The 23,735-nt window shown below is 51.9% G+C and overlaps 5 protein-coding genes across 9 annotated transcripts; 2 read left to right on the forward strand and 3 right to left on the reverse strand.

Annotated features, from left to right (window-relative positions):
* The first annotated feature begins 370 nt into the window (after nucleotides 1–370).
* C1QTNF4 (C1q and TNF related 4) lies at nucleotides 371–4,660 on the forward strand. The gene is made up of 2 exons (XM_030864420.2): nucleotides 371–530; nucleotides 3,507–4,660. The coding sequence occupies exon 2, from the start codon at nucleotides 3,512–3,514 to the stop codon at nucleotides 4,484–4,486; it is 975 nt and encodes a 324-aa protein (XP_030720280.1). The 5' UTR covers nucleotides 371–530; nucleotides 3,507–3,511; the 3' UTR covers nucleotides 4,487–4,660.
* A 1,159-nt stretch (nucleotides 4,661–5,819) lies between these two features.
* FAM180B (family with sequence similarity 180 member B) lies at nucleotides 5,820–7,512 on the reverse strand. 2 transcript variants are annotated; one of them, XM_030864429.2, is made up of 3 exons: nucleotides 7,313–7,412; nucleotides 6,410–6,480; nucleotides 5,820–6,215 (listed from the first exon to the last, which is right to left on the reverse strand). In XM_030864429.2, the coding sequence occupies exons 1-3, from the start codon at nucleotides 7,395–7,397 to the stop codon at nucleotides 5,820–5,822; spliced, it is 552 nt and encodes a 183-aa protein (XP_030720289.1). In that variant the 5' UTR covers nucleotides 7,398–7,412. The 2 variants fall into 2 exon arrangements, with proteins under 2 accessions (XP_030720289.1, XP_030720291.1); XM_030864431.2 differs by lacking the exon at nucleotides 6,410–6,480 and having other exon boundaries at nucleotides 5,820–6,250; nucleotides 7,313–7,512.
* Nucleotides 6,082–18,730, forward strand: KBTBD4 (kelch repeat and BTB domain containing 4). 4 transcript variants are annotated; one of them, XM_030864415.3, is made up of 7 exons: nucleotides 6,082–6,231; nucleotides 6,839–6,923; nucleotides 9,594–9,704; nucleotides 10,376–14,053; nucleotides 14,669–15,491; nucleotides 16,561–16,667; nucleotides 17,114–18,730. In XM_030864415.3, exons 5-7 carry the CDS (start codon nucleotides 14,831–14,833, stop codon nucleotides 17,972–17,974), a joined length of 1,629 nt encoding a protein of 542 aa, XP_030720275.1. In that variant the 5' UTR covers nucleotides 6,082–6,231; nucleotides 6,839–6,923; nucleotides 9,594–9,704; nucleotides 10,376–14,053; nucleotides 14,669–14,830; the 3' UTR covers nucleotides 17,975–18,730. The 4 variants fall into 4 exon arrangements, with proteins under 4 accessions (XP_030720275.1, XP_030720277.1, XP_030720278.1 ...); XM_030864417.3 differs by having other exon boundaries at nucleotides 10,376–13,949; nucleotides 14,871–15,491; XM_030864418.3 differs by lacking the exons at nucleotides 6,082–6,231; nucleotides 6,839–6,923; nucleotides 9,594–9,704 and having other exon boundaries at nucleotides 13,880–14,053; nucleotides 14,871–15,491; nucleotides 17,114–18,729.
* NDUFS3 (NADH:ubiquinone oxidoreductase core subunit S3) lies at nucleotides 9,006–13,850 on the reverse strand. Its single transcript, XM_030864427.2, has 7 exons — nucleotides 13,694–13,850; nucleotides 13,520–13,585; nucleotides 12,284–12,381; nucleotides 11,795–11,944; nucleotides 10,773–10,898; nucleotides 10,521–10,640; nucleotides 9,006–9,257 (listed from the first exon to the last, which is right to left on the reverse strand). Exons 1-7 carry the CDS (start codon nucleotides 13,767–13,769, stop codon nucleotides 9,090–9,092), a joined length of 804 nt encoding a protein of 267 aa, XP_030720287.1. The 5' UTR covers nucleotides 13,770–13,850; the 3' UTR covers nucleotides 9,006–9,089.
* A 345-nt stretch (nucleotides 18,731–19,075) lies between the features above and the next one.
* Nucleotides 19,076–23,554, reverse strand: PTPMT1 (protein tyrosine phosphatase mitochondrial 1). Its single transcript, XM_030864426.3, is given in 4 exon segments — nucleotides 19,076–19,414; nucleotides 20,712–20,903; nucleotides 22,839–22,919; nucleotides 23,021–23,554. Coding segments are annotated over 4 exon segments (828 nt in total). The 5' UTR covers nucleotides 23,417–23,554; the 3' UTR covers nucleotides 19,076–19,255.
* Nucleotides 23,555–23,735: the final 181 nt, after the last annotated feature.

Below are 23,735 nucleotides of genomic sequence, written 5' to 3' on the forward strand. Positions count from 1 at the left end.
AGGCTGGTCTGTAGAGTGCCCTGAGCCACCGCTAGGTTGACCTCTGCCTCAGTTTCCCCATCTGCTAACTTGGATTAATGATGCCTGCTCTCCAGACCCAGAGGAGGAAGCTTTAGGGAGGTCACGGAAGAAGAGCCCGGTGCTCGCGCTGCCTGCGCGGGGGTCCTTCTTCTTGCGGTGCCCCTGGGCCCTGCGGCTCGGCTCCCCGGCCTCGGCGCGCCCCTCCCTCTCGCTTCCCCTCCCGCTTCTCCCCCTGTCCGCCCCTACCCTGCCTCTCCTCGCGCTGTCCCGGAGCGTAGCTCTTCAGCAGCCCTTTTTCCCTCGCTGCCCCGCCACCCCGAGACCACCCCGGGGTCCCAGCGCCCCGCCCGCCGCCGCCGCCGCCGCCGCCGCCGGCCCCGCCAGGCCCGGCCCCGCCGCAGCGCGGGCGGTCAGTGCGCAGCCCGGCGCCCGCCCGGAGCCCAGAGCCCGGAGCCCGGAGCCGGATCACGGGCTCGGAGAGAAGCCGACCGACCGCCGCCCCCAGCCAGGTGAGGGCTACTCTGGGGCGCGGGGAGCCAGGCTTTCTCCTTGACTGGAAGCGGGGGCCGGGGAATTGGGTCCTTTTTTCCTGAAAGGAGGACCTGGGAGCTTTTTTTCATGAAAGAGGCTCAAGGGCTTTTACTCTGAAGGGATGGATAAAGGAAGGTCGGGGGAGAGAGGGTCTGGGGTACCGTTTTCCGAGGGTTTTTTTTTTTTTCATGAGAAAGGATTAATTGGCTTCCTCTGTGAAAGGGGGACTTATCTTCTTGGGAGCCTGAGGGGTTTTCAAGGTAGGTGGGGAAGGAGGTTTGGTCAGAGCTTGAGGGAGGGGGTGACTGGGAATTGAGGTTTGGTAGGGAGGGGTCTCTAAATCCCCTTAGCCTGACATGGCTGCACCTCCACCCTCGGTTCCAGGGTTCTGGGTCTGTCCAGCGCACTGTGTCCTAGTTTTTTCTCTTTGAGGATGATTATTTTCAGCCTCACCTGGATGGAGCTAGGAACAGCCATTTCCTTCCCTGGAGCTGTGATGCCCACCTGACACCCACTACCTCTGACCTGCTCTGGGAAGGGCGTTTAGGGAAGGATGGGGACCCACAGATCTGAGAAATGGGCAGTGGTAGGTGAAATGGAGGCTGGGTACTGGACACACAGGAGGACTCTCTGGCACTGGCAGGAAGGCTTGGCAGGAAGATTACTGAGGGTCGAGTGGGCAGGTGCTCCTGGGGCAAGACCTGCTAGGAGAGCAGCAGTGTCAGGAAGAGTTGAGATGTTCCCAGAAGACAAAAATGTTAAGAATATTTTTTTGGTTGGTTTTGCTTTCTTTCCCTTTCACCCTAGATCCCAAGACTCATTCCACTTCAATTTTTGTGAAAAGTGAAACTGAGGCAGATGACAGGTTGGCTGGAAATAGCTGTGTTTAGAATGGAAAGGTGGTGGAGAGGAAAGCACACTGAATTTGGAATCAACAGACCTCAAGGCTTGCCTCAGTGCTCCATGAGTGGCCTTGGGCCGAAATGCTTCCCCTTTTTGGGCCTTGGCTTTCTCCCCTATAAAACAGGAGAGGGCCCACCTGTCTCGCAGGTTGGCTGTGACACCAGACGTGTCCAAAGAGCTCTGTGAAAGGGACTGCACTGAATACTGTGAGGTGCAATCTTCACTACTGCACATGCCCCCCCTCCCTGCCCCTGCCCTCACCAAGGGTACTGGCTAGCCCATGGGGCACCTTTGTAAGGATGAGAAAAGGTACGTCCTGTGTAAGGAGAGAGTGTTCAGCTGGGCTAGGGACTTGGGGGTCTTACTATGAGAATTAGAAAAAGGCACACTTTCCCCCAGGGGCAGCAATTCCACACAGTTGGGCAAGTAGAATGTGGGTTGGACTCCAGCACCCACCTAACCTCAGATGAACGTCCTTGTGTGCAGCACATCACAGCTGCACCTGGCTACCCTTCTTGACAGGTCCCCGGTGTCTCTAAGAGACACAAAGATACACACACTCCCTGGGCATTTCCCATAGAGGCCCACGGCCTAGACTGTTACCAGCTCATTTTCTTTTCTGCTTTGCCTCCACTTCAGGCCCTCAGGGTATTCAATCCCCAAAGCCTATGCCCTACTAGGAAGCATTACGTAATTCTACCCTTGGAGAGTTAGTCCTCTGAGTTAAGCAGTGCCTTTACCAAGTTTCCAAGGGTAGGAGTTACTGAACCCTAACCCCTTATGTCAAGAACTTGATCATCAACTATACTCCAATATAAAATTAAAAAATTAATTAAAAAAAACTTGATCAGATCGATTTTCTCAAAAAATTGACTGCAGTGCCATCCAACGAAGGTGTTCACACCTGCCTTCTCAGAGCATCCTCACAGTAAGCTTGTGAGGCAGGTCTCCTCCCCAGTTACACAGCGGCAGCCATGCCCAGAGAAATGAAGGAACTTGCCTAAGGTTGCACAGCCTGTAACGGGTAGAGCCAGGACCTGGGCCCAGGTTTAGCTGTCAGTCCTCTCCACTCCACCACTACTACTGAGGAACCAAGCTGCTGACCTCACAGACTTGCCAAAGCCGTGCTGGAATTGTTGCTCTCCCACTCTATCCCCAGCAGCCCCTGGCTCTCTCTTTCCCCTCAGTGACCAGCCCCCAAGCCCAGAGGAAGGCGTCTCTTTCTCTTACTCTGATTTTACAGGGGGAGGGAGCTACCTCAAAGCCCATCTGTTCTGGCCTCTTTAGTGCAAGAAGGGCCCCTGGAGAGTCCAGAGGTCCAGCGTGGGAGCTGACCCTTGACTGGGTCAGAGGCCAGGAAATGGGTCAGGGAGTGGCTATTTCCTTTCCTGCCAAAATGGGGCTTAACCAGCAGCCATCATGGAGGATATCAGTATAGAGAGCCAGTGCCTGAGAGAGGGGCAGGCTAAGTAAGGACCATAGAACAGACACAGGAAAATGCAGCAAATCGGAGGCTGAAGGAAACTCAGAGACCCCCTGACCACCTTCTGCATTTCCAGGGCCCCTGGGTGTCAAGGAGGAGGGGATGTGTAAGCCCAGCAGACAGGGCTATAGGACCCTCTGACCAGAGCATTTCTGCTTGCATCTATGGTATATGTCTGTGATCTTTCACTTGAAAAAGGAGTTCGGGGGTTACAAAAAAAGAAGAGAGAAAAAAAAAAAAAAAAACCAAAACTGGCCTAATCCAATGGTCCCCAAAGTGTGGTCCCTAGACTAGCAACATCTCTGCATTACCTGGGAACCTGTTAGAAATGCAAATTCTTGGGCCTCATACTAGATAAGGTGGGGGTGGGAGCCAACAATGTGTGTTTTAACAGGGTCTCCAGGTGACACTGAGGCCCCATGACGTTTTAAGAACCACTGACCTAGTCCAAGTGTATAGGAAACTAGGAGTCCTAGTTGTGGGTCAAGGGTGGGTCTGTGAAGGGAACCCGTCTCCAGGCCGCCCCTGCCCAACCCTTGTCTCCTTTCCTTCGTGCCTCCCCTCCCAGGCGCCATGCTGCCGCTCCTGCTGGGCCTGCTAGGCCCGGCCGCCTGCTGGGCCCTGGGCCCGGCTCTGGGCTCGACAGAGCTGCGCTCAGCCTTCTCGGCAGCACGCATCACCCCCCTGGAGGGCACGTCGGAGATGGCGGTGACCTTCGACAAGGTGTACGTGAACATCGGGGGCGACTTCGACGCGGCCACCGGTCAGTTCCGCTGCCGCGTGCCCGGTGCCTACTTCTTCTCCTTCACGGCTGGCAAGGCCCCGCACAAGAGCCTGTCGGTGATGCTGGTGCGAAACCGCGACGAGGTGCAGGCACTGGCCTTCGACGAGCAGCGGCGGCCCGCCACGCGGCACGCCGCCAGCCAGAGCGCCATGCTGCAGCTCGACTACGGCGACACGGTGTGGCTGCGGCTGCACGGCGCCCAGCAGTACGCGCTCGGGGCACCCGGCGCCACCTTCAGCGGCTACCTGGTGTACGCCGACGCCGACGCGCCTGCGCGCGGGCCGCCCGCGCCCCCGGAGCCGCGCTCGGCCTTCTCGGCGGCGCGCACGCGCAGCCTGGTGGGCTCGGACGCGGGCCCGGGGCCGCGGCACCGGCCCCTAGCCTTCGACACTGAGCTCGTCAACATCGGCGGCGACTTCGACGCGGCGGCTGGCGTGTTTCGCTGCCGCCTGCCCGGCGCCTACTTCTTCTCCTTCACGCTGGGCAAGCTGCCGCGCAAGACGCTGTCGGTGAAGCTGATGAAGAACCGCGACGAGGTGCAGGCCATGATTTACGACGACGGCACATCGCGGCGTCGCGAGATGCAGAGCCAGAGCGTGATGCTGGCGCTACGGCGCGGCGACGCCGTCTGGCTGCTCAGCCACGACCACGACGGCTACGGCGCCTACAGCAACCATGGCAAGTACATCACCTTCTCTGGCTTCCTGGTGTACCCCGACCTTATCCCCGCCGGCCTGCCCGGCCTCGGGCCTCCGGAGCTCTGAGCCACGACCCGGAGAGGAGCCCCGGGCGGCCCGGGGCGTGCATGCCAAGACGGAACCGCGGCCCGAAATGTCCCGCCGGCGCGAGCATGACGGCCCGCCCAGCGTGGCTGGACTCTGCGAATAAAGTGGGCCTGCGCCGGCGCCTGTCTGCCGGGGTCCTGCGCTTTGTCTTGACTGCGACGCTTTTGTCTCGGGCGGGGCGGGAGGGACTGACTACAGCTGGCCCCGGGTGGGGGTCGGAGGGCAGAGGGCAGCATTCAGTCAGGCCTTGGGAGGGCGAGGAGGTGGGAATTTGATTGAACCCTACTTGCCTAACCCCGATTTGGGCCTCCCCTTCATGTCCCATTCCAGTCAGTCCCTGTAATTCCTCCCCGTTGACCTACGACGTTACTTTTAGGGCCCATCTGGTTCTTTTTTGTGACAAGGGACTTCACCCCGCTGCCTCACTGGGGCTATGGGATTCAAGGAAACGGTACATTCCTTTTCCCAGTAGGGTGTGCGCATGGGACAAGCAGTTGATATCTGGTTGCCCTGATTCCTGCCCTCCCGGGATGAGGAGGGTGGTTTGCTCAAGGCACTGGTTAAACAACTTACTCTGACAACAGAAGGACACAGGGCTGCAGGAGGCTAGAACAGAACATTTTATGGGATGAGCTACACAGGATCAGGACTACACCAGCCAGCCTCAGTCCCCTTCCAGCCTTACTCCCTCCTCTGAGCCTTGTCGATATGGACCAAAAAACACTTCTCACTTCCCTGCCCCCCAGAAGATAATGTTCCTCAACCTGCTTCCCTCCATTCCTCCAACAGACTGACCTAAAAATGTCCAGTCTATTCTCCTAGCCCACATGGGGTACTTGGAGGCTTAGGGACCCCCAGAGCCTTGGTTGGGTTTAAAAGAGGTGTCTACATTAGGACTGGGCACTGAGCACTTAGGAGTTTCCTGTAGATTCTGCCTCTCATGGGACTGCCTGGGTAGGAGCTGGAGGGTCTGACCTGGCCTTACTTGGGAGCTTCCCTTTCAGCATCCCTTAAACACACTTCTCAACCCTGACCCCTACACCCACCGTCCCCCACCCCCACCCCGCCACACACACTGCCTCCAAGTCCTGCCCTTAGGTCTGTGCCTGCTGCCTGCGACCCAGAGCCTGGGCCCAGGGAAGAAGATGGGGGAGGGGTAAGCTGGGGTCTGGGGTACAAGCCGAGCCCAGAGGCCCGAACACAGTGGGAAAAACCAGGTGCCAGATGGAGGCCCCTGGCCAAGATGGGTCTGGCTCAGGTAGGGGGCGGGGTGGAGGGGGCTGGGGTGGGAATGACAGGCAGAAGGGGAGGGTTAGGGGAAGGGGTCAAGGGTAGAGGCCGAGGGCCCCAGAGAAGGGGGCTGGCCCTGGGGGCAGAAGCCCTTGCACAGGTCCCAGAGTGTTTCCTGTGCCAGGAGGGCGAAGACCTGGGCCCAGCGACCTCTCTCCTGAGCCTCACTAGCCACAGGGAGCCGGTAGACACAGGACAGGCCTGTGAGGAGCAGATGTTCAAAGTCCCAAGGGCTAAGAGGGGGTCCCTTCCGCAGGTCCTGGAACTGCTGCAGCCGCTGCTCAGCACCCTCCAAGTCCCTGGGCACATGGTGCTGCAGGAGGAGACTGAGCCGGCGGCCTGGACGTGTGGATGCCAGTTCCTCGTCCTGGATGTGCAGCTGCCCCATGATATCCAGCTCCAGCCCAGACCAGAGCAGCTGCAAGGGGAGCCGTGTAAGGGGTGGGCTGGGGCCTAGGGAGCGGGGCCGGGGGGGCATAAGCAGGCAGCAGGACCCATGCTGGGTTGGCTCCCCTCCCCCAGCAGCCCCAGCTTGAGGCATCCCCCTTCCCAACCCTGAGCTTAGGGACATCTGGACACTCCCACCCGCATGTCCCAGGCTGGAGGAAAGACCTCAAACATCACTTCCGGGGCCTCTGGCTCCTGCAGGCCACCTCCCACGTTGGTGCTGTCCATGGGCTGCCCTGGGGCAGCAGAGAGGAGTCAGGGCCCTGCCAAGCCCCACCCTGAACACCCCAGCCTCCCACGAGTCCCTTCAAGCTGCCTGGTAGGGGTGCCTAGAGGTTCTTCTATCTACAAAAGAACAGGAGTGCCATCCCATGTCCACCTCCCCCTACACACATATGCACATTGACATTCACTCTCTCATTCACAAGGCATAGGTCTTGTGATCCCAAAGGCATCATCCCAAACCCAGATACTGTCTTGACAAACGTCCAGGACTCCTCCTTGAACTTCTACAGTTCACTTGGCCAAGAGCTCCAGGCCAACGGGTCACAAGACACTTCACTTCCCATTTCTCCTTCCTATATAATCATCTAGGGACAGCGTGACCTGAAACTGCCAGTGACCCTCCCCAAAGGTCAAGGACCCCTTTGAGAAGAACCTCTTTCTTTCCTGCTTCTCGGTAAGTGACCGTGTGCAAGGCAGGGAGGCCAGGCAAGGCAGGATGTCTGTTGCAGCTTCCTTCACCCCTCTTCTGGGGTGCTGCCTAAACCTTGGAATGATTGTCCTAAGCCCAGGGCAGGTTAAGAGGTCCTCCTTTGCACACCAGCCAGAATAAGCCCCAGGCCCATTGAGAGCACCTAGGGCTATCTCCCCTCACTTCACCCCGACCTTTCTGGTTCTGGGTGGGGCCCACACCTTTCCCTCCCCCACCCCACAGCGCAGGTCAGCCTGCTACCCGTCATGCCCTCAGTTCCTAAGCCCTGCTAGGCTCAGATAGGACCAAGTGTAACTGCTGTCAGCCAGCAGCCTTCCTTGGCTCCTGTCCACCCCACCCTAAGGCCCCGGTACCTGCACGGTGCTGGGTTGTAGTCACCCCAGGGAGGAAGCAAATGGCTACCATTAACCAAGCCAGGAACTGCATCGTCCCAGCCATGGCCCACACGTCCTCTGAGTCTTATTCTCCCCAGCTGCTCTCTGCACCTCTGTCCGCCTCCCACACACCAGGGCTCCAACCTTCCACTGCAGGCTCCAGCCGTTCCCTGCTTGGCGTGTCATTCTTCCGTGCTTAACAGGGAGGGGCTGGCTCTGGCTTCCTAGGGGCTCTTTCCATCCCACAGAAATGTGGAATCTGTGGTTGTTGGCAGGAAGAGCCTGGCTCCTGGCTTGTCAGGCCCTTAGCTTATTCCTGCCCAGATGGGCGGGATGCTTAGTTAATAGGAAGAAGGTGTTTGGTAGCAAACAGCTCTGACTTAGCCCTCCAAAAAGGTAGGCAAGAGGGGGGCTTCCCTGGTGGTGCAGTGGTTAAGAACCCGCCTGCCAATGCAGGGGACACAGGTTTGGGCCCTGGTCTGGGAAAATCCCACATACCACGGAGCAACTAAGCCCGTGCACCACAACTGCTGAGCCCACGTGCCACAACTACCGAAGCCTGCACACCTAGAGCCCGTGCTCTGCAACAAGAGAAGCCACTGCAATAAGCCTGCGCACTGCAACAAAGAGTAGCCCCCGCTCGCCACAACTAGAGAAAGCCCGCGCGTCGCAACTAGAGAAGGCCCGCGCACAGCAACGAAGACCCAACACAGCCAAAAATAAATAATTTTTTTTAAATTAAAAAAAAAAAAAAAAAGGTAGGCAAGAGCCCAGGCAGTTACACTACTATCTGTCGTCACCCCCAAAACATTCTGTAGCTGAGTCCAGCCCCTGACACCCAGTCCAGCCCAGCCTCCAGGGAGCCCCTCAGTAGCCAAGAGCAACAGCTTGCAAAGCCTGATCTTCCAGCTGCCTGGTGTGCTGGCTGAGCGGCCCACCGACAGGCAGAGAAACACTCCCACCTCAGGCACGCGGCCAGGGGCTGAACAGACTGCACAATGGCCGGGTGCGGAGTGCTGCTTCCTGGCAGACAGACCTGCAGCTCCTGATTGTCTTTTGCCCCAGACTGGGACCCCCTTTGCTTGCTTACAGCATTCTTAGCTCAGGCCAGAGTGCAGGAAGATTCCCTTAGCCCAAGCATGATGGGCTGTCAGCTTGCAGGGAGCAGGACACAGGGTTCAAAATGAGCTGAAGCTCTTCTTGGCTCTGACTGTTGGCCCATGGAACCCTGTGATTGTTTGCATAGGATGAGGATGAGGGTGGGTGGAGGGTGCCCTATTTCCACCCAGGCCCCTGGATCCATCAGCTGCCGCCAGACAGTATGCTGTGACAAGGGGCTTTCTCTAGCAGTCGTTGAGACCCCTCCAATTCTCAGGAGAGGCCCTGCCGCACCCATCCTGAGCCCTGTGGATTGTGAGAACTTTCAATTTCAGCTCCAGAATCTCTCTCTCAGAAGTATATCCAGGGCTTCCCTGGTGGCGCAGTGGTTGAGAGTCCGCCTGCCGATGCAGGGGACGCGGGTTCGTGCCCCGGTCTGGGAAGATCCCACATGCCGCAAAGCGGCTGGGCCCGTGAGCCATGGCCGCTGAGCCTGCGCGTCCAGAGCCTGTGCTCCGCAACGGGAGAGGCCACAACAGTGAGCGGCCCGCGTATCACAAAAAGCACACAGAAGTGGTGAATCTAAGTAGGATTTTATTTACAGGGACGCTCAATGATAGATATGGCGCTTTCTAGGATACACATGCCTTCCCTGAAACTACTTGGTTTCGGGGTTCTTGTCTCCAGCTTCAAGCCTGAGACTCTCAGGGGGCTGGCGATAAGCAGGGAAAGTCTCCCAGGGGCTGTTCAGATCAAACCTGCGGAACTCTTGGGCCAACTCCACCGGCTCGGCCACCACCCGCTTCACCTCATCGTCATAGCGTAACTGCAGAAGAAAAAGGCAGGCTTGAGCACTAAGGAAGACCTTGCTACAGCCACTAAAGGCCCACTTTCCCAAAGCCTTCCTCAGCCCCTTTACTTCTCTGTCCTTGACTCCTGTCCCAGCCTCTGTAAGTCTCCATCCTCATCTGTGTTACCCATCAGATCACAACCCAAACAGTCTAAAATGGCCTCTATCTCATGCCCTGCCATCACCCAGGCAGGCCCCCCTGCCCACCATCCCCACATCAGGAGCTCTGAGCTCCTTTTCCACCAGAACTGACTTTGCTCACCCATCCACACACTCTTTTTTTTCTTTTTTGTTGCACTGTGCGGCTTACAGGATCTTAGTTCCCCAACCAGGGAATGAACGTGGGCCCATGGCAGTGAAAGCGTGGAGTCCTAACCACTGGACCGCCAGGGAATTCCCTCAACACACTCTTATAAATTGACGGTAAGTGTTTGCCCATGATGAGGGAGCAAGTCAGTGGCTGGAAACAACAAACCTAAGCTGGCAAGCACTCAAGTTCAGGCCCTGTGACCTTGGCATTATCACTGCCAAGATGCAAGGCAATACATGTGGCATGGCTTTTCTTGTTATTGGAAGATCAGTTGGATAAGGTAAAGACAACTGGGTGCTGGGAATGGGACCATGCTAAACTAAACACTAAGAAAACAGGAGCATTTGGGTATGAAGTGATGGGCTGGATTGCCACTATCCCAACATTTCTAAAAAGTTACTTTGCTACAAAATCATGTGTGTGTGTATATAATAAGCCATCTTCCTGCTAATAACCTGCAACATGTTGCAATCGTAAAGTAAAGCACTGAAATGCCTTATAAGGCTCTTACAGGCAATTGTTACTGGTCTTGCCTCTGGCCATTCTCAAGGGCTGAACATGTAGTGTCTTGCCTTCTCAGAGATCCAGGGCAGGGTAAAAAGATACTCCACTTTAGATCTTGGTGACAAGCTGTGTCCTTAAGTCTGCCTTGGTCATTAAAATGACCATTAAAATAATGGCTAACATCAACTGAACATTTACAATACTCCCCTTTTAAACATACATCAATTAGTTTTCTGCAAATCTACTATCGTTAAGTACTATTATTGTTCCTATTTTGCAGATGACAAAACTGTGTCAGAGTGGAGCTAGGATGGAATCCAGTACTGATGCTCTTAAGCCACCACAATCCAATGGCCATAATTCCTGCCCAGGATCTCTACCAGGTCCTCCCTGCCCAGACTGCTGCCCAGTTCCAAGGCTCCTACCTCAACATAGCCAGACAGGGGGAAATCTTTCCGGAAAGGATGTCCCTCAAAACCATAGTCTGTTAGGATCCTTCTTAGGTCAGGGTGGTTAGCAAAGAAGACTCCAAACATGTCCCAAATCTAGAAAAAAGAGGCACTCAGGCAATCAGCCATCACAGCCAACACAGGGTGAGGGGCTGCACTGTATCCAGTAATTTCAATCAGTTCTGCAACTCCGGCCCAGAGGTGGGTCCACCACGTCCAGTAACTCACCTCCCTCTCATACCAGTTGGCTGCCTTGTACACAGACACAGAAGACTCAATGGGTGTCAGCTCATCTGTATAGGTCTTCACACGGATCCGGGAGTTGAAACGCAGAGAGAGCAAGTTGTAAACAATCTAGGGAGAATGGAGGGAGCTGGAGGACCAAGAGGACCACAGGCTGAGGGGTCTGGGACAGAAGTCCCTGAGTGGGAGCATAATAATGAGGATACAGGGTGGGTTAAAGTTCCACCCTGTGAACCTGCCTTCTGTCCCGAACTTCAAAACCTCAAGATGCTCTTATACTTGCAACTACTTCCAAAGGCCTAAGCCACCCTATAGCTCAGCCTGTCAGCATGCTTGTCTTTGCTCATGCTACTGGATGCCTCCCGACCTGCCCTCCCTCACTGGGCTAATTCCTGGTCTCCTAGTTATCCATTAAGATTCAGCACAAACTTTCTCTCTCCCTTCATAAAAGCCTCCTAGACAGGGCTAAGTGCCTCTCCTGTGTTCTTATAATATCCCATGAATTATGTTATTACAGTAAACTGTTTTATGTGTCCTTCTTCCTCACTAGAGTGTGGGGGACTCCTGGAGGTCAGGTACTGGGTGTTATTTCTCTCTCAATCCCAGGATCTGGCAGAAAGTAGATGACCATACTAACAATAACAATAGCTATATGTATTGAGAACTTATTGTGTGCTAGCAGTCTACCTGTACTATCTCATTTAATCCTCACAACCACCCTATCAGATAGGGTGGTTTTATGCTTTGTTTGTACTTACTTTGCACATAAGAAAACTAAATTCAGAAAAATCAAACAAAATGTTTGAAGCCACACAGCTTACTAATGGCAAAGCTACAATTCAAACTCAGTCTGCCTGATTCTGAGGCCCTGGTTTAACTGCTGTGTTGTATTGTTTGACCTGAACAGAAACTAAGGAGGCTATGGTTCCCAAAGGTAGCTATCACCCTAAAACTGTTTTGTCCCCTTTCCCTCCTTTACTCTCCAAACCTCAAGTCTCCTGACTGACCTCAAAACGGTTCTGCCGGGTGGGGATATCCACCGCTGTCAAGTCAGCCAAGGATTTGAATTGTGCATTGGTGTGATCCCTGAGGAAAGTCAGCACTGGGATGACTCCATCAGGATGGATACAGATCTCTAACTCACTGAAGCAGGACACCTGCAGACATGGAACAGGAGAGGAGAAGGAACAAAGCTACAGAGGGAGCAGCTAACTTCAGCTGGAGTCTCCAGATTAAAGGCAGAGAAAAAAGACCAAGTTGGGATGGAGGAGTCTGTGGTTTGATTCCAGGCTGCCCACTCCCACATGCCCTAAGAACACAGTTCTTTCTTTCAGTGTTTTTTGGGGTTTTTTTTTTTTGGCCGTGCCACGTGGCACGTGGGATCTTAGTTCCCCAACCAGGGATCGAAAGTGCGGAGTCCCAACCACTGGACTGACAGGGAAGTCTCAACATGGTTCTTTCTTGACCCAAACCCGAACAACAGTAGTGAATATTACCTGAACTTGTTGGACATACTTGGGCAGGATTTCAGCCACATACTCTCCAAAAGCTGAGAGCTGCTTGTGGGCCACATCATTCTGTGGTCTGACAGTGGCTGGAAGGAGAAGGCATATTTAAGTAAGGAAAGTAGAAGGCAGCAGCCAGCCCTGCATTCAGTCTCTTGAGCTTGTAAGGGGTGCCGTTTCCCAGTCAGGACTCCCTGCAGAACCTTGAGAAAGGTGAAGTGGAAGCTTCCTCTTCCGAACAGAAAGTGATCAAAACATAAGGAAAATGCCACCTACACAGTCCACAAAGACTCACCTTATTACTGCAGCTGGGGTGTTTGACCCTTTTCAAAACTACTCCATGGTTCTTCCTTCACAATGCCTGCATTTCTGCTAAAAGCAGCATATGTCTCAGCTCTCTTACCACACTAGAAGCTCTTTAAGTGTGAGAATCAGAACTTTTGCTTCTCTTTATCTCCTTAGCATCTGGCTCATAGCAGGTTCTCCAGCTAAGAACTTCAGGGCTGAAGAGCCATCACAGATTATGTAGTTGAAACCTTTTTTTTGTGTGTGACATAGATGAGGAAACTGAGGCCCAGAAAGGGGGAAATGTCAGGTTTCCTGACTCCCACTCGGCTTATATTGACTGTAACTTATCTCCGTACACTCATTCGTACAACACTAAATCACTGAGCAACCACACATCATAGGCCGCAGAGTAACTGTTTTCTCTGTCTTTGGCAGCAGGCAGGCCTACTTTGTCACTTACTAGTGCTGTGATCCCGGGCAAGTTACTTCTCTGGACTATTTCCTGCTCTACAGTAGAAGAGCATAATACTATCTATCTCATAAGATTGTTGTGGAGACTATAATCGTTCATTAATCGCTTAGCAAGGTGCCTGGCACACAATAAGCATTCAAGTAACGTGGGCTACTATTATAACAAGACTCAGAGGCCCAAAGTTTATGTTTCCTGCTTTCAAAGAGATGCCAGTTTAATCAGAGAAAAAGGGAATCATGGAAATGGACAAGGGGCAACAGGACCATAACAGAGAGGCCTAAGGGCACAGGGAGGGCCCGATTCTGCCTGCAGAGTGAGGACCATTGGAGTCAGCTCTCTAAGGACAAACAGAGACTTGCGAGGAAACGCAGGGGAGGGCAGCCCAGGACAAGGGCAAACATCTGACAAAGGGAAAGAACGGGGCCCCGCCTGTAGTCCCGAGAAGGGCCGGACCCGCACATACTCACGGCGCGTGTCTGCCGCGGCGCTTTCCCTCCTCACCGGCAACAACAGCACCAAGGGTCTCCAGGCCACTGCATGGGAAGATAGACACCGAAGCGCAGGGTGAGGCCTGAGGAACTCCCTGCGCTGGGCGTGTAACCGTTCCTGCCCCGGGCCTCAGCCAGCTGTCCACTGCTCACCTCTGGCCAGCGCAGCGGACCCCACGAGCCCCAGCCAACAGCTCCGAGCCGCTGCTGCCGCCGCCGCCGCCGCCATGTTCCCCGGATACACTCCAGGTAGCCGAGGGCAGATCCATAGGACACGGAGCCCCAAGGGCACGGACCGGAAACGGAAGTGTGCAACAGATCTTCTTCCGGGCGGACGCGGGGTCGGAAGCAGAGGTTCCGGGTTCCGGGTTCCGGGTTCCGGGCTTCGGAATGAAAGGAGGGAAGGCAGGTGAGAAAGCGAAGCCAGCGGGTGGGGAAACCGTGACGTGAACGTGCCCTAGCTTGGTGTGACAGAGGCTGGAGAGAAGGCAAGGATCCTAAGGAACCAGACTGGTGAGAGAAGAAGGGGCGAGAAGTCTGGGTTCCACATTCCACACCCCTCCCCCGCTCCCTGAGCTAAGCTTTTGATGAGGGCCGTTGGGCAAGGCTAGGGGGAGGGGGAGAGAAGAACGGTTTCCCTAGCGGCCGTTTCCCAGGCGACTCCAGGTGGAGCGGGAACCCTGCACGTGGCGATGGGCTACCTCGGGCCCCGTGCTAGGGACGGCTGGGCTCCGTCTCGAGTTCTGGGAGGAAGCCTTGGGGAGTCATTAGGACGAGCGGGGAAGTGCCGGGGAGAGGCTCAGAAAAGAGCAAACGTGGATCTGAGAGATGTCCTAGGACAAACCTCAGATTGTAAGGTCTGGATTCCCTGCGCGGGGAAAGAGGGGCTTGGCCACAAGGACATGGGGATCTTTTTGTCAGGTTCTGCTGCCCCGAGCCTCACAAGTTTTATGCTAATAATTATTTGGTTAGTAAGGCTTTTTCCCAGGCTTTTAAAATCATAGGCTTTCTCCAATCCCTCGCTTTCATGTGTTGACCTAAATACCAGGCCTTTTGTTACATAAAGGAAAGGAGTATTCCGTGTTTTCTCAGGGAAACACCCAGAGTACGAAATTTTTATTTCATTAGGAATGTGATGTCATTGCAAGAGCGTGAGTCCAGCTTTGGTTGAAGGAGAACATCAGAGATGTCATTAACAGGGCCAGGACTAAGGCTAATCTGGGCCGACTGTGCCCTCACTTTTCCCTTCTCCCTCCCTGCATTGGACAATTGGATTCATAGGCTGTGGCTATGGACTACTTCAGTTATTCAGGGTGGTGGTGTTTTGCAGACAACTGGCAGAGAGAGAAGTTGGCTACTACCATGGAATCACCAGAGGAGCCTGGAGCAGCCATGGATGAGAACTACTTTGTGAACTACACTTTCAAAGATAGGTCACACTCAGGCCGTGTGGCTCAAGGCATCATGAAACTGTGTTTGGAGGAAGAGCTCTTTGCTGATGTCACCATTTCAGTGGAAGGCCGGGAGTTTCAGCTCCACCGATTGGTCCTCTCAGCTCAGAGTTGCTTCTTCCGGTCCATGTTCACTTCCAACCTGAAGGAGGCCCACAACCGGGTAATTGTGCTGCAGGATGTGAGCGAGTCTGTTTTCCAGCTCCTGGTTGATTATATCTACCATGGGACTGTGAAACTTCGAGCTGAGGAGCTGCAGGAAATATATGAGGTGTCAGACATGTATCAGCTGACATCTCTCTTTGAGGAGTGTTCTCGGTTTTTGGCCCGCACAGTGCAGGTGGGCAACTGTCTTCAGGTGATGTGGCTGGCAGATCGACACAGTGATCCTGAGCTCTACACTGCTGCCAAGCACTGTGCCAAGGCCCACCTGGCCCAGCTGCAGAGCACAGAGGAATTTCTCCACTTGCCCCACCGTCTACTCACTGATATCATCTCTGGTAAGTTGAGAGAGGGGGAACATCATACCCAGCTACACCGGTATGATGTTCAGTGAATGTTCTAGTTTAGGAGAAGGGTACCCTCAGGCTTCCTGGTGTTAGTTTACATTATTATTCTTGATAAGAATTTAGATACCTTCTGAGAGAGAGTAAGTTGAGATTTAGTAGCTGATATCAGAGACAGAGTCCCTTCCAGACGAAGAGGCTAGGAAAACAAAGCAACATTTCACAGTATATACAAATCTTGGATTGAAAAGAAAAACAGCAGCACTTAGCCACAAAAGGTAGTGAGGAGCTATCTGCATTTATATTCTAATCTCTCTTGTGCGTAAGTGGTCTCATCCATTCTGTACTTTGCATGTATTTGTGGGACTAGTTACGTAAGTAAATTGACAGTGAGTCAAGATACCTAAATAAGAAGCTTCTCAAGTGATTTGCCAATTTTTAGGTAACAATCCTGACTCCACAAGTGAGGTATAACCATACTTCAAGTGTGAGTTTTGTAGCCTAGTAAATTGCTTCCATGGCAAGTAGGAGAATATCAAATCATCCATTTTGATTAAAAGAAACAAGGCAGGGACTTCCCTAGTGGTGCAGTGGTTAAGAATCTGCCTGCCAGTGCAGGGGAGACAGGTTCGAGCCCTGGTCCGGGAAGATCCTACATGCCGTGGAGCAACTAAGCCCGTGCTCCACAACTACTTAGCCTGCGCTCTAGAGCCCGCGTGCCACAACTACTGAAGCCTGTGTGCCTAGAGGCCGTGCTCTGCAAAAGAGAAGCCACTGCAATGAGAAGCCTGCACACTGCAACAAAGAGTAGCCCCTGCTCGCCGCAACTAGAGAAAGCCCACGCGCAGCAACGAAGACCCAATGCAGCCAAAAATAAATAAATAAATAAATTTATTTTAAAAAAAGAAACAAGGCAATTTTATGTTAATTTCTCATACACGTACATATACATACATGGTGGTAGTCTGACAAAGATGTTCACGTTTTTAAAGCCACTTGTTCTAAATTTCCCTTTTGGATTGTCAGATTGCCATTGACCATACCTTTCCTCTGGTTTTTACAGATGGAGTTCCATGTTCCCAGAACCCAACAGAGGCAATAGAAGCCTGGATCAATTTTAATAAAGAAGAAAGAGAGGCTTTTTCAGAGTCACTCAGGACTAGCTTGAAGGTAAGGCAGATATCTTTAGGGTTGGGCACCATGATATCCATGCATTCCAGCCATTTATTGGCCTGGCCTCTTTGATGCTGGTAAATAAGTCTCTGGCTTGAAACTGATAAGAGCTGGGGAGGAGGATGTGTGTGTGAGACCAGAAGCCACCAGCCTCTGGGCTCCAAAGCTCCTTGAGAGAACTACTCTCATCATTACATTAATAATCCGAAGTAGCAGCTCATGATAATTATAAAAAAGGCTGGAATGAGTGTAACAGGTTTTCTCTTTCAGCATAAGATGCCTGAAAGTGATTAGAGGAGAGTCAAGATGACACACAGTAACTAGAGCAGAGTAGGTTAGAGCAAGGTACAAGTGTGTGGTCTAGGACCTTAAGGATATGTATCTCAAGTGAGCCTTAGCCTAGAACTGATAGATACCATTTATACCTTTAATTTCACCAATAGGAAATTGGGGAGAATGTACACATTTACCTGATCGGGAAAGAGTCATCTCGTACCCACTCGTTGGCTGTGTCCTTACATTGTGCAGAAGATGACTCCATCAGTGTAAGTGGCCAAAACAGCTTGTGCCACCAGATCACTGCAGCCTGCAAGCATGGCGGAGACTTGTATGTGGTGGGAGGGTCCATCCCACGGCGCATGTGGAAGTGCAACAATGCCACTGTGGACTGGGAATGGTGTGCGCCTTTGCCCCGTGACCGACTCCAGCACACCCTGGTGTCTGTGCCCGGGAAAGATGCCATATATTCACTGGGTGGCAAGACGCTGCAGGATACCCTCTCCAATGCAGTTATCTATTATCGGGTAGGTGATAACGTCTGGACTGAGACAACCCAGTTAGAGGTGGCTGTGTCAGGGGCCGCTGGTGCCAACCTCAACGGGATCATCTACTTACTAGGGGGGGAGGAGAATGACCTGGACTTCTTTACCAAACCGTCCCGACTCATCCAGTGCTTTGACACAGAGACAGACAAGTGTCACGTGAAACCCTATGTGCTGCCCTTCGCTGGCCGCATGCACGCAGCTGTGCATAAGGATCTGGTGTTCATCGTGGCTGAAGGGGACTCCCTGGTGTGCTACAATCCCCTGCTAGACAGCTTCACCCGGCTTTGCCTTCCTGAGGCCTGGAGCTCTGCCCCATCCCTCTGGAAGATTGCCAGCTGTAATGGGAGCATCTATGTTTTTCGGGACCGATATAAAAAGGGGGATGCCAACACCTACAAGCTTGATCCTGCCACTTCGGCTGTAACTGTCACTAGAGGCATTAAGGTGCTGCTTACCAATTTGCAGTTTGTGTTGGCCTAAGGCTGTGAGGGAAAGAGCGGCTGACTTTTGCCCTCCCTTTCTCCAGCACCTACCCATCCAAACTCAAAGTCCCGGAGGCCCCCATTCAGGTACTATGTTATTTTTTGGCACATGTTAGAAAGGCAGCGCCTCAACCCTTGAACTCATAAGGGTGTTCCGTTTGGGGCTTTTTAGACTGCTGCTTCTCAGCTGGCTGGTTGAACTGAGAGTAGGCCAGCCTGTTCGCCATCCCCTTGTAATCCTGTGCCTCCCTACAGAGCACGTAGAGCAAGCCTCTTCTCCGCCCTTAGGCACTGCCTCCCCTCTTTACCTGATCAGTGTTACATAGAAGCACCCCTGATCCCGGGACAGAAGGAAAGATGCCCAGTCTTCCTTTTTTTCCATAGCCTGTTAAGTGGCTAATTGGTCATTTTTCCACGAAGAATTAGGTGTTAGAGTTCTCCTTCAGGCTTTGGTTGGGAGAATGGACTAAGCTGAAGGTGTCCTTCACCAGCAAGAGTCTACCCTAGAATTTAGGACGTTTGTCTGTTGTTTTTCATCTGTCTGTCAAGAAATGTATACTTTGGTTTTATTTTTGGCTTATTCCAAGGAGTAAGCCAGAAAGAAGTAGAAAGGATTATTTCTGATTAATCGCAGAAACTTTTTTCAAACTCAAATATATAAGGTCTCTATTCTTTTAAAAGCTCTAAGCTAAGCCAAGAGCTAGGAACTGTTCATACAAATAAAAGTTTTTGAAGCGATATGTGTGTCTGTTTTGAATTCTGAAGGGGTGACTTCCTAAGGGAAACTAATTACATACCCACACATTTCTAAGTCAGTCACAATACTGATTGAATCCCATACTTCCTTGTCTGCATACAGGATGACTGCTCCAAGTGAGGAGAGCCCCATAGGGCCAGTGAATTAGGATTCTGACAGTGGCAAAGAGCCATAGCTGAGTATTTCTCTTCTCTTTTCCTAGTGTTAAACGTCTTTGAGTTATGGGGGTAAATATCATTAGGCACAACATCAGGTGCACGACAGATTTCTTTGACCTTTGGAAATAAACCCTTATCCCTGTCCCATATCCCCAGGCCCCATGAATAGAAGCCACACTAAATCTGCCTAGTCACACAAGAGTGTTATTTCAAGAAAACGAAACAAGACACAGGGAGTGAAATTAACCATTACTTAGCACATTTCTATTACGTCAAGTTTGGGCTTAAGGCCCTTTGGTCCTGTTAAACATTCTCATTCTGTAGCAAGCCAGGGTTGTCCTGAGTTCTTTCTAATCCATGTACTTCATATCTGCGATGTGTGACAAGTCTCATTCTTTGCTGCTCCTGCAGTGATCACCCTGTGGAACTCTCTGAGAACTTCCAGCTGGCCAGGTCTGATGTAGATGTGTGACCGGATTTTGGTGATGGCTCTTATGGCCTCCTCTGGAGTCCAGTTGTACACCTGAAGTGCAGGGTTGGGAAATCAGACAAAGAAAGGACCAGGTGTTAAGGTGTCCTTGACCCAATAACAAGTGCTAAAGGGCTCTCAGAATTTCATTTTTTTAAAAATTCCACTTTGCAGGGAGTTAAACGCTATGCCCCACATATTATAAGTGGGAGAGCACTTTAACCCCTTCAGTCAAAGTCCCACAATTATATGCAATAGGCTGGGGGAGGTAAAGGGGGGGACCCAAATCAGTCTTTCTATCTAATTTTTATTCTGCCAAACCCTGGAAATAGAAGGTTGAACACATGAAGCTGAGATCCTAAATTCAAGCGGGCATAGGCCTACTAGATGTCCTCTCTGAGCTAGGCTGTTGGTTACAAGAGTTTCCTGGAAAGACTACACAGTTGATGTTTCTATGCAACTTGTCACCATGTCTAGAAAAGAGTACTTTTAAAATCTAACTAGGAGGGCTATCTTTGTGTCCTCAGGATACTTACTGGTTTAGAAATCAATAGAACCAAGAAAGTATAGATTTTTAGCCTGCTGGTTCAGTTCTCACTTTGCCCAAAATATCTCCTGACACCCAGTTTCCAGCAAAACAGAGTCCTAATGACTAAAGCTTTAGTATTGTTAAATCATATATTCACCAGTCCACAGTAACACAAGGCCAGGCTGTTTATCTTTACATTTCCTTTTTCCTTAAACTATCTACATTACTTAGTAAATGCTCTGCAGGGGCCTCACAGGTAACAAAAATGAGCCGGGGGTTTGTAACAGGAAAGGATGGACTAGAGTACTGGCTTCTAAATGTTTTTAAAAGCATCCCACCTGCCGATCATAACAAACTGATAGGCAAAATTCTGTTGGAGCCACTGTTTCTAGAAATTAATGTCCAGAACTTTACTCTGAAATACTTAAAGAAACGTGAGTCCTATAGAGCTGCAAGTGATCAGCACTATTATCTACAGAACTAGACTTCCTGACATGTTTATAACAAGTGTTTCTAGCCTTTTGCTGGTATTAGCATCCTTTGTAACTCCATTTTTTGAGTGCTCATTCTAGGTCAGTGCTTGACATACATTCTCATTCAAGCTTCACAAATTGAGGAAATTGAGCAATGGAGAGGGGAAGCCACTTTTGCCTAAGGTCACGCAGCTGGCCGGTGAGAAAGCCAAAGGTCAGCCTGTCTGCAAAGTTCAGGTGCTTTCCACCTCCCAAACAGCCTGAAATTGGGAACATGGCTCCTAGCAAGGTCTGCCAGTAGACTGGAGATCTGCTGTAAAGGGGACCGGTCCAGAAAGACCTTTTCTACCTGAATCAGATATGCTGCCACCATAGTGGCACTTCTGGAACGCCCAGCCTTACAATGTACGTAGACAGACTGGCCTAGCGACTGGTACTTGAGAGCAAACTGGACTCCTTTCTGGAGGTTAGCCAAGGTTGGGACTCCGGTCATGTCTATCGTGCTGAGCCGCAGCTGCTCGACTCCTGCATTCTTCCACTCCTGGAACGAGGTCCACCAGCATAGAAAAGAAAATGAAAAAAGCCTGATGTGAATGGTAGGAAGATGGGCTCCCAAGAGGCAGCGAAACAACAAGGAAGCTTCACGGTTTACTACAATGTGAATATACTGTTTACTGTTTGCCTAAAAAGAAACTTCTTTCAGAAATGTCTTTAAAATGGCTGACCTACATGGCTGGTCTTTCATCACACAACAGCAATGCTGCTGAGTTAGGATTATGTCCAAGATTTAAAGTGTTCTTAAAGTACCATTAGGAGCTTTAGTACCAAAGCTAAAGTATTTGAATCTTTAGCTACAAAGTACGAGCTGTATAAAATTCATCTACAAAAGCTGTGTAACTATTTTCGCATGATCCAGCTGCGAGGCTAGACTACTATGTTTTGCAAGAACTTTCTGTTTCTCTGTCCATAAGCCTCCTCTTTTTTACCACTTTTTTTGAGAGGGTATGTGGTAGAAAACAGTTATTTTAAAATTAAAATAATGCACCTACTTTTGTTAGTGCAATATTATCACTTAGGAGGAAGAAAAGAATAAACAGGAGAAATAAGGCCTCTGACAAACTGGGCAACTTTTTTATTTTGCCTTAAGACTTCAGGTAGGCTCCAGCTACTCTTGATATTAATCACTTTAGCAAACCAGAAACTTATGACTCCGAACGAGGGTCAATATTTTATACAGCTCATGAAATTAACAAAAAACAGCAAAATCTGGCAGCATGGGGCTTATACATCAATTATGTCAGAAACACCTAGGGAGCTTGCTAAATGTTCAGATTCCTGGGACCCCACCCTAAAGTTCCTGAGTCAGAATCTCTGGGGGTTGTACCTAGGAATCTGCTAGTTTAACAAGACTGCCAGGTAATTCTTAGGCATATTAAAATGTGAGAACCACTGCCTTGGAGATTAGGCTAGTGGGATAAGATAGCTGCTCACAAATGTCAATTGCCTCACACCCAGAGACGAGCACTTTCTGTGACTTGCTTCGCAGGATGGACCACGTTAAGGAACATTCACCATTTTGGCTAATAACTCCTGAGGTCTTGTGGCAAAATACTGTGGGAAATCCAAGGAACTGTTACCCATTCTTTAAAAATGTATGCCATCACTGATCAATATATTTTAAATGTGAGTCACAATTTTTTTAAGATTTCAAAAAAATCTACAGTTGAAATAACGGCATGTTCATTAGGCTCTATCAGTACAGTAAACAAGAAAATAATTGTGCAGTGCTAATAGAACTCAAACACTGTAAAGATAGGGCAACATCTAATAACCATTATGAACAGTTCCACAAATAAGCATTCACATCTAATGAAAGTTATGATTTAGGCCTGAACTTTATTTATGACAGTGCTTTGGAGTTCCACTATCATCTCTAACATATATATAAAATTCCCTCAAATCAAAACCAAATGAACCCTATGCAGTTTTTGCAATGGGTTGTTTTATGATAAATTTACCAGGGACTGGCCATAGCTTTTCTTTTTACAGTTTATAGGACCTTCATCTTGAATATCTAACAGTGTCTGATCCATACTTAGTGCTGAGTAAGTGTCAAATGAATGAAAGCAAGCCATAGAAAAGTTGCCTTTCAGTTCTGGTTACTGATTTGAGTTACCGACATTAAGAATACATTTGTGCACAAAGGAATAATCAAAGTTTGTCAACTCTACTTTTAAATGCCTTTCACATCAGTTTTTATTTCACAATTAATTTCTACCCCCAGCCGCAGCCATTTAAGCTTAGAGGGCCAGATCCTCCCTGAGGAGGCAAAAAAGCCTGGGACGCCTGTCTCTGCGGCAAGGTCACCTACAGCACCCCCTCCCCCAACCTCCTCCGGCTCGCCAGGCCCTGTGTGGTGGGCGAGGCCGGCGGGGCGCCTCGGCCCCAGTTCTGCCCACGGGCCCCGGCGCCTCACCTTTGGGGAGTTGCACAGGAACCTCGTCTCATACTCCTCGTTCATGGTGATCAGCCCTCGCACGTTCTCGTCCTGTACCAGCTGCCGAGGCAAAGAGGGGGCTCAGAAAGGGCCGCCGAGGCCCGGGCGGCGCTCGCCTGGCTCCCAGCCCCGGCGCGGCCCGGCCTCCCGGCCCGGCTCACCCGACGAGTCATGTTCCGCAGCGGCAGCGCGCCCAGCAGCACCGTGTTGTCGATACGGTTGTACCAGTCGCGGTGCGCCGGGCCCGGCATCTTCCCGCGGAACAGTGTGTACAGCAGCGTCGGGTAGAAGAGCACCCGGGCCAGGCCGGCCTCCAGCAACGTGCCGGCCGCCATCCTGCCCTACCCGGCCCGGCGCAGCGACGACCTGCCCACTCCCGGGCTCGCGGGGGGCGGCCGCGAGGAGGGCCAGAAGAGCGACGACGCCGAGGACTGCGAGTCGTCCGCGGCCTCCAGCGAAGGCGACACGGCCGGCGCGGGCCTCTTGAGCACCGAGACCTCGGGCCCGGCCCCCAGGGACACTTCGGGAGAGCCTGGGCCCCGTGGGACCGGCACCATGTCTCGGGAGGAGGGGCCGCCGGCCTCGGGGGAGGGACCAGGGCTTCCCGGGCGGGAAACTGGGACCCCTGACGAGGGAGGGCGCGTCCTCGGTCCAAGGTTGTGAGTTTGCCGCGTGTGAAACTGTGATCGCTGCCTGTGCCATTGACCCCCCCTCCCGAGGGAGGGGGCTGTGACTCCAGGTGAGGGGGTCTCTGACCCCTGCGTGTGAAACTATGACCCCGACCGAGGGAGGCGGGGCCCTGGCCAATGGCCAGTGGGTCTGTGACACCTTCCCCAACTACCGGCCAGAGGGAGGGAACTGTTATCCCAGGTGAGG

This window comes from Globicephala melas, chromosome 8 (assembly GCF_963455315.2).
Source record: "Globicephala melas chromosome 8, mGloMel1.2, whole genome shotgun sequence".
In the NCBI taxonomy this organism is placed as follows: Eukaryota; Metazoa; Chordata; class Mammalia; order Artiodactyla; family Delphinidae; genus Globicephala; species Globicephala melas.

What these genes read in the sequence shown, in the direction of transcription:
- C1QTNF4 (XM_030864420.2), top strand. Translation starts at nt 3,512, where the DNA reads ATGCTGCCGCTCCTGCTGGGCCTGCTAGGCCCGGCCGCCTGCTGGGCC.
- FAM180B (XM_030864429.2), bottom strand. Translation starts at nt 7,397, where the DNA reads ATGGCTGGGACGATGCAGTTCCTGGCTTGGTTAATGGTAGCCATTTGC. An exon ending in TACAACCCAGCACCGTGCAG is followed by an intron (nt 6,481 to 7,312) that starts GTACCGGGGCCT and finishes CTGCTGCCCCAG; the next exon opens with GGCAGCCCATGGACAGCACC. An exon ending in CCCCGGAAGTGATGTTTGAG is followed by an intron (nt 6,216 to 6,409) that starts GTCTTTCCTCCA and finishes CTCCCCTTGCAG; the next exon opens with CTGCTCTGGTCTGGGCTGGA.
- NDUFS3 (XM_030864427.2), bottom strand. Translation starts at nt 13,769, where the DNA reads ATGGCGGCGGCGGCGGCGGCAGCAGCGGCTCGGAGCTGTTGGCTGGGG. An exon ending in GTCCGCTGCGCTGGCCAGAG is followed by an intron (nt 13,586 to 13,693) that starts GTGAGCAGTGGA and finishes CTTCCCATGCAG; the next exon opens with TGGCCTGGAGACCCTTGGTG. An exon ending in AGTATGTCCAACAAGTTCAG is followed by an intron (nt 11,945 to 12,283) that starts GTAATATTCACT and finishes CCATGTCTGCAG; the next exon opens with GTGTCCTGCTTCAGTGAGTT.
- KBTBD4 (XM_030864415.3), top strand. Translation starts at nt 14,831, where the DNA reads ATGGACTACTTCAGTTATTCAGGGTGGTGGTGTTTTGCAGACAACTGG. An exon ending in ACTCACTGATATCATCTCTG is followed by an intron (nt 15,492 to 16,560) that starts GTAAGTTGAGAG and finishes TGGTTTTTACAG; the next exon opens with ATGGAGTTCCATGTTCCCAG. An exon ending in CACTCAGGACTAGCTTGAAG is followed by an intron (nt 16,668 to 17,113) that starts GTAAGGCAGATA and finishes TTTCACCAATAG; the next exon opens with GAAATTGGGGAGAATGTACA.